This window comes from Dendrobium catenatum, unplaced genomic scaffold (genome assembly GCF_001605985.2).
Source record: "Dendrobium catenatum unplaced genomic scaffold, ASM160598v2 original_scaffold_176481, whole genome shotgun sequence".
Lineage (NCBI taxonomy): Eukaryota > Viridiplantae > Streptophyta > Magnoliopsida > Asparagales > Orchidaceae > Dendrobium > Dendrobium catenatum.
Window position 1 is genome coordinate 1 of NW_021494902.1, and position 8,207 is coordinate 8,207.

Here is an 8,207-nt window from a genome sequence, read left to right on the forward strand (position 1 = left end):
TACTTTGTTCGTGTTGACAAAGTAAGATGGACGACATCACAAGTTTGGGTATTAAGGCTTTATTTGGGACGGTTTTCTTACTGTTTTATTATAAAGCATTATATCAGCTTTATAGTACAAAATTTTTTAGTTTAAATATTTTTTTTAACTAAAAAACTGCTTTAGAAAGCAATAAGAAAGCCATCACAAATGAAGCCTAACTATTGGAAAGTAGGTTATAAATGCAATTTGATGGGAACAAATGGGCTTGTTATTCTCTTATCATGTTTTCAACCACTTCTTGAACAGCATGTGGTCTTTCTAAAACTTTCCATGGAGAATTTAATCCAATGATCCGGTGTGACTTAGCTAAGTTTCCCTGTACAATAGGCTTAAATTAATGATGCCCTAGCCCACCTAACCGAATAGACTTGACTACCTAGACCAGACTAAAATAGATAGCAAAGCGAAAGATAGGTTAAAATTAATAGTAAAGGAAATAGAAGGTTAATTCAATTCAAATTTACCATCTCTGTGAGATATTTAAAAACCAACTTCTTCTTCCCAGCTTCGTATATGTTGCATTGAGAGATAATCTGAAACAAAAGACATTAAAATTGGTTTACTTACTACTATTCAGATGCTTTAAGACTTACAAAAGTTACAAATTAGCCAGTAAACAAACACCTGTGATTCAACGCTAGCACAAACGGCATATATGCCCCAACTTCTTGTGTAATTATTGTAAAGATGAACTTTGGCAAATCTAACACGAGGATGCCTTTGCTTTGTTCCATCAAAAAAACAATGGTGAATTGTCACTCGAATGCATCGATCGGTGATATTGGTACTGGAAGCTCCAATGATCAAAGATTTGTCATGCATGGAGAAATGACATCTGCTTACAGAAAGTCATGGGAATTAGAAACTTCAATAAAAATGCAAAGATTTATAATCTCTACCATCAATGAAGCATAAAATGATTAATGGCATGTCTTCATTTACTGTATCCTCAATACTCATAATGTTACAAAGCTGGCGAACAAACGTTTACTTGATAAAATGCACTGTGTCACCTCATACCCATAATTAATCTCTACAAATTTAAAAAAATGGATCAACAAAGCTTTATAGATTATCTATACAACTGTAAGATCAACACTATAGTATTAAATTTTTTCATTCAAATTTTGCCTATCTTCTCTGAAGGTGAAAGGAAGTAATAGAAATTTATAACTACAGGTACGTGGTTGTGAGAACAAAAAAGGGCCTGAATGATGATTTTCTTCTTAAAACAGAATGTATATCGGAAAAAAATGTTACAGACAAGAGCTTGAATAATCCGAGTCAATACAGAACAATTTAAAAGTTGAGCTTTAAATACTTTCTCATAACTTTCTTATTATGAAGTAATACTACTAATTAAAAATAAAAAGATTTTGTAGCTTGCATACTACTTAGTATTGAGATACTGTTAGACCGGTCCACCGGACCGTATCCTGCGAAACAAGCGTTACTTCTGATGTGAAACATGTTGGAGTTACTTGAGAAATTAAAAATCAATTGATTTAAAACTTGCTAATGTAAAATTATTGCTTGCAACAAAGAAAGAACCTAGAATTCAAACTAGTCGGCTTACTTAGGCAAAGGCGTGCTCTTGAGATTAATCAAACAATTCAATCAAAATTCAAAGATATAAGTAAATGTTACAAGCTCATAACATAATCCAACACTTAATAACGAGAGGTTCACCTTGAGTACCTTCTCACTCAACCACTCTTAGGCTTTAGCAGAGAAAGATGAACCATACGAGGAAGGATATTACCACTAGGAAGACGGGGCTGAAGACCATCGTTGATGGAGAAGTAGCCGGCGGTAGAGGAAGCAGTGGGTGATAGGTGATTAGCCAAGGTGTCTTGGGTTTTTGAAGATCAATCGTTCCCGCTAAACAGTAGATGATGCGATTGACATAGTCTACCACCGATTCGTCGTACTCCCAGTCGGGCTGTAGAAAGGGGAGCGGAGAATGTAGATTTCCCCTAGGGCGTTGTAGGCGAAATCGTGATCGACCTCAGGATCGGCCATGCACCGATGACGATGAGGTTAGGAGAGGAGGTCGTCTTCTTCTCTTGGCTTCCAGTTTCATGAGCAACTAGGTTTTCCCAAGAGTGAGGATGCAAGGGAAGGGGAGCGGCCAAGGTAGGGAGAAGGGGAAGGGGCGGCTTGAATGAGGAGCTTGGATTAGGCTAGGAGAGGAAATTTGAAATTAATTTCAGATTTCCTTAATTTGAGTTGGGCTCTCATAATTTCAAATTTGAAATTTAGGCGTTAGGAGGGAAAGTGGGAATTAATGGGGCTTAATTTGGAGCCTTGAAGTAAGCTCCTAATTAAGGAAGGAAGGCAATGGGTGGCCGGCCATAAAGAGAGGGGAGAGGAAGTTTTAGAAATTATGAAATTAATTTAGATTTAAGTGATTTTGGAGGGAATTGAATTTGAAAATTTGAATTCAAATCCAACTAAGGCTTAGGTTTAATTGGCATTTAATGGGTAATACCCATTAATGGGGCCGGTGGCTTCATGAGGGGAGAGAGAGGGATTAGTGAGAGGTTTTGGGAGTTTCTAAACAAGGTTTGTGAATTAGGAAAGATAGTAATAAATCCAATTTATTTAATTTTAAATTGAATTCATGACTAAATACTTTCCTAATTAAGATTGACAAATAAGGAAAGTATTTGAAATTTGAATTTTAAATTTCAAACAAAGATAATTACTTTTCATTCCCATGGAGCTAATTTAGGAGGGGAATTATGACGATTGAAATCATCATAATTGAGGTGGATCCAATGGGGAGGCCGGCGGCAATGGGGGCTTGGGGGATGACATAGGGTGTGAGGAGGGGAGGTTTGAGCCGGCTGTTGGAGAGAGGAATTTGGTGCTTCTAGAAGGTCGGATTTGAATCGGGGTGGGTGCAATGGTGGAGCTCGGTGGGAAGGTGGTTATTGGCCGGCGGGTATGGAGAGGAAGGTGGGGAGGGAAGATGGAAACCACGAGTCACGGACTCTTCCAATGATCGGTGGGTATTGCACTTGCTCACCTTGAGCTCTCTCTCCCTTCTCTCTAGTGCACTCACAAGAAGAAGTAGAAGAAAAAAAACACATAAAATTTCATTATTAAATCATCATCCCCTTACAATAGATGGGGCCTCAATATATAGGCCTGACCATCAATATATAAGCCTGAAATAAAATAAAGAAAAGACACAAATGCCCCTTGGGCTACAACTCCCATAGACTCAAATAAAAGGGTACAAACGGAACTAGCAAACAAACATAACATAAAATATAAATGCATCAAAAATAGAGGTGCTGAATCGTAGCCGTCGATCTACGATTTCGTCGCCGGTACACGTGTCTGAATCTCTTAATGATGTCCTCATCAAGTTTCGCCTCTCCTGTACGCGCCAATCGGACCGTCCGGGTCCAATGGAGTTGTTTAGGAAGGATTTTTTAGGGAGTTAGTAGGAAAATTTGAATGTATGGACTATTTAGAGATTTCCTTTTTGATTGTATGCATTAAATAGTTTGTTTTCCTAGATTTAGGGCATCTTGAATTTGGCTGAAATTTGAGATCTCTTAGGTTTTTGGGCTTTAGGGGTGTCTAGGGATTTGGGAGAGATAAATCCTCCTCTCGAATAGAGGATCAATTGTATCTTGCTATTTTTCTTTTGTTAGTTGGATTATTGCAATAAAATCTACAGTTTTCTGATTTTTCCATTGGTTTTGTGGATCGTGCTTGCTGTTTTTGTCTCAATTGTTAGGGTTTACTTGAGATATTCAAGTGTTTCCTAACAGATACATAAATTTGAGCAGTCTTTGCCATGATTGAAGCTCTAATAATTGAATTCAATCACCCAAAAGTTTTGAAAGCCTTACAACAACGTTTAAAAGCTTTTGAATGTCATGAAATTTATAATGTGGTCATGAAGACAGCTAACATTGTTAAGCTCTCAAACAAACAAAACAAATAATTTATAAACTTCACCGTTTGGCCTACCTTGAAATAGTGATATCAGTACTTTCTTGAGTAATATCAATCAACCCATCATCAAAATCACGTAAACTGCAGCGATCTATCCAAATATGTCTTGACTTTGGTTTTATCTGGATCCCATCTGCATCATGTCCTCTACCACCTTCAAGCTCCAAGTTACATATAATGACATGTTCGCACTCTGCTAATTTCAAGCCTTTGCCAGTTATCTTTATCTTTTGTCCTCGACCATCAATTGTCTTGTAGGAAGATACCCTCAGACTTGATGAAAGCTGAATTGATCCTGAAACTTCAAAAACTATCCAGAGTGGTTCTTTCCTACGACAACCCTCGCGAAGAGAGCCACATCCATCATCTACACAACAGAAATAACCAAAGAGGCTAGCGAACAAAGCAAATGCTACAGCTTTTGATTAGTTGAATGATAAGCTTGATACTAAGGAAGAAGAAAATGTGATATATAAAATAGCTAAGACAAGGCATACAAGATTTAGAGAAATGAAGATAATAGTTTCTTAGTTAAAGATGAAAATATAAAAAAAAGATATTCTAATCTAAGAAATTATTAAATGAAAGTTTTAAAGAAGAAGAAATTTTGGGATAGCACAATGAACAAAATAAAGAGGTATATTATAGGTTAATTGAAATAAAGTGAAGTAGAATTCGCTCTAAAGAAGCTTGTCCAAATGAGATATATATGGAGATTTAGAGTAATAAGAGATCATGCAATGGTTTAGTTAACTTTTTCTTGATGAAATTTTAAAGGCCAATGAAAGCAAGATGATTGGAGAAGAAGTATGGAGAAAAAGTATTTCAGTATCAATATTTGAAAAAAAATGTTTTGTTTAAGAATGTTCAAATTATAAAGGAATTAAACTGATGAATCATATAATAAAACTATGAGAGAATGTTATGGAGGATAAACTTAAAAAATTATATTAATTTTTTAGAATCAATTTATTTTCATACCAAGATGATCTTATGAAAGTGAATGTTGTACTAAAACAATTCATGGAAAAGTATAGATAGAAAATAAAAAATATTTATATAATTTTTATTGATGTTGGAAAAGAATATGATAGAGTACCACTATAATTAATTTGATGCATAATGAGAAAGAAAGGCATGGGTGCTAAAAATATGTTGAAGTGATTAAAAATATTAAATCATTGACTATATTAAAAGTAGTTGGAAAATAACCAAAGAGTTTTCCATTACAATAAGATTATTGCATCAATGATTGACATTGATTCTATATATTTTTTTTTTTGTATTAGCATAGATAAGCTAACAAAAAAATATTCAAATTGAGGTGCCTTAGCATATGCTTTTCGCAACTATTATAGTTCTAATCATTGCGATATTTGTTGAAATAAATGAAAGTTAGAATAATTTAGTAAATATTTAAAAGATAAAAAATATGTATAGAACAAAGATTGTATACGAATGCAATTTTAGTTTGATCTATAGTAAATATTCATAAAACAAATCCCAAATACTTCGGATAAGGCCAATGGTGACAATTATGAGAAAGAAATTAAAAGATGAAGTAATACCTTGATAGGTTCACATAACATGGATCTATTCTAAAAAAAGAGAGACAAAGATGAGAAAATGACTTTAGAATTAAGGCTAAGTTATTAATATAAAGAGATGTCTCTTATTATGCAATAAGAGGATATCATGGAGACTTAAAAGTTAAATTTAACAAAACTATAAAGAGGTTGATTATGCTAAATAGTGTTAGCTAGTAAAATAGTTGTCGATAAAAATTTAGAGTAAGAGAGAGTCACTTTACATGGCTTGATCAAATAAAACGTTAGCCTTCAGATGACCCTATTAGGAGAATAGATATATGCAAAATTTTAGGAAGGAGTGGATGATTAATTTAAATTAGCAGAAGGAGCATGATAAGACGAAAATTTAGAAAAGAGCAAGTTCGCAAGCAAAAAAATTTAGAAAGGATCAAATTCGTCAAATGGCTTGGCAATGTTGAATGCACCAAACGATTTGACAGGTTTTGAATGCACTAATCATTTGGAGCATTCAGCTAAATAGAGAGATTATCGGGAGGGAGAGAGAGAGAGAGAGGGTTGATTTGAGTTAAATAATATTATTTAACTCAAAAGCCTAGAAATTAATTTTTTTCCAAATATCTTATAGAAAATTTTTATCTAGAAAAATTGAGTTAAATAAAAATTAAATATTATTTAAAAAACTTTTAGACTATTTATATAAAAAATATTATCAAATATTATTTTAATAATATATTTAAATATCAATTTGTAAATATTAGTTAAATATTTAAATATTTAAAATTGATTTAATATTATTTTAGATTTTTTTTAGACTTGTAGTCAACTATTTCATAATTTTTTCTTAATTTAAATAAAATATTATTTTTTAGATGATTGGAATAAATTTTTAATCAAATTTTTAAACTAAAAATAATAAATTTTAAGTCAATTTTTAATATTTTAAAATATTATCTAACTATATTTTAAAATTGATAGTTAAATAATATTAAATATTATATTAAAATAAATTTAAATATTATTAATTCAATTTTTTTAGGTAAATTTTTTTATAGAATATTTAGAAAATTTAATTTTTAGACTTGGGAGTAAAATAATGCTATTTAAATCAAATTGATCCCCTCTCTCTCTCATTGTCGCTCTCCTTATTATCTCTCTAATGAGCTAAATGCGCCAAGCGCCAAAAAGATTGGCATTAACTCGCCCATCGTGTGTGGGACTTTAGGATGTGCCAAATCATTTGTGGCAAATTTTTCTTAAATTTCGTTTCGGCGATCATGCTCCTTCCCTAATTTAAATCTAATTCTTAGCGTCCTTTTTAAACCTTTGTCGCAGATGTATTACAATAGGTCCATGTTATAAAGATAGAGGTAAACTCAAAAAGATTTAGTTAGAAAATATTAAAAATGAATTTTTTTTTATTAGATTTAAATGAGAATTTAACTCTTAATAGGATAAGATGGAAAAAAAAAATTCATGCAGCTGACCCCACATAGTAAAATAAAGGCTTATTGTTGTAGTAGTGGTATAAAAAAACTGAGTGTAACCAAAAATAAGAACCTTAAGATGCATATGTGAAAAATTAGGAATTACAAATTAGCGAATGATTATATCTGAGAATCTGACATCTACTGACGTTAAGGTACTTGAAAATAGACTTGGTGATTTGGAAACATACAACAAAGGGTATAAAATTCACAAATTAACAAGCAGATACAATTAGGATTGAATGATTAAGAATGAAAAAGGATAGACCTAAGAAAACATAGGTAAATTTTTCAAAACATTTTTCTAAGAATAGAAAGAACAAATTACATATGGAAACCATACTTTAATTTTCTGCACTATTTTTCTTTTCAAGATTTAACACCTCAAGAAGAACTAATGAAAACTGAGGATATTCATGAAGCTCACAATGGAAAAAAAAAAAAACATTTTGAGTTCCTTCTAATTTTGTAACCATAACTTTACCCAAAAAGAAAGAGATTCTCAGAAACTAACAATCCATAAGCCATTGATGTGCTTGGATCAAGTATAACATAAACCCTGCCCCTAAACCCTAACATAACAAGCAAGAAGCATTACTTACCATCCAAGTTGGTAACGACGTAAATAGCGCCATGAAGGCCACCGATGGCGTGCCGGCCAAAGCCCTCCGCCTTACCAGCGAGCGCACGGAGGCCACAATCGACGTCGCCGTAAGGAAGAACCACCATCTCCTCTTCGGTTCCCACCTTCCACCAATTCTTCTGAGCGATCTCGGCGAAGCCCTTATTAAATGAAGGACGCCGACCGGTTCGGCCATTACCGGCCGTTTGGATCGAGAGGTCATGGCTACCGGAAGGTGACGAAGAAAGAAAAAATAAGCAATCCAAAATCGACGCAGACAACAAGCTGTTAGGGAAGCTCGTCGCTTTTCAGTTTCAAGTTGCAACTGAGGTTTTGTAGGATCGACAAGTTGTTCGAATGGCCGCCATTGCTCCAGGCATCATCGCCTTGGAAGAACAAAATTCTATCAGGATTATTTGATATATTTTGATTATTTTCTGTATTTTATTACGCATCAATTATTAATTCTTAATGCAGAATAAATTATTAAATAATAGAACTAAATTATTAAATAAATATAATTAAATCATTTGA

At 33.2% G+C, this 8,207-nt stretch overlaps 1 protein-coding gene across 1 annotated transcript; it reads right to left on the bottom strand.

Annotated features, from left to right (window-relative positions):
• Positions 1-163: 163 nt before the first annotated feature.
• LOC110099698 (probable pectate lyase 4) lies at positions 164-8,087 on the bottom strand. Its single transcript, XM_028692333.1, has 4 exons — positions 7,654-8,087; positions 4,033-4,384; positions 667-877; positions 164-575 (listed from the first exon to the last, which is right to left on the bottom strand). The coding sequence occupies exons 1-4, from the start codon at positions 7,778-7,780 to the stop codon at positions 492-494; spliced, it is 774 nt and encodes a 257-aa protein (XP_028548166.1). The 5' UTR covers positions 7,781-8,087; the 3' UTR covers positions 164-491.
• Positions 8,088-8,207: the final 120 nt, after the last annotated feature.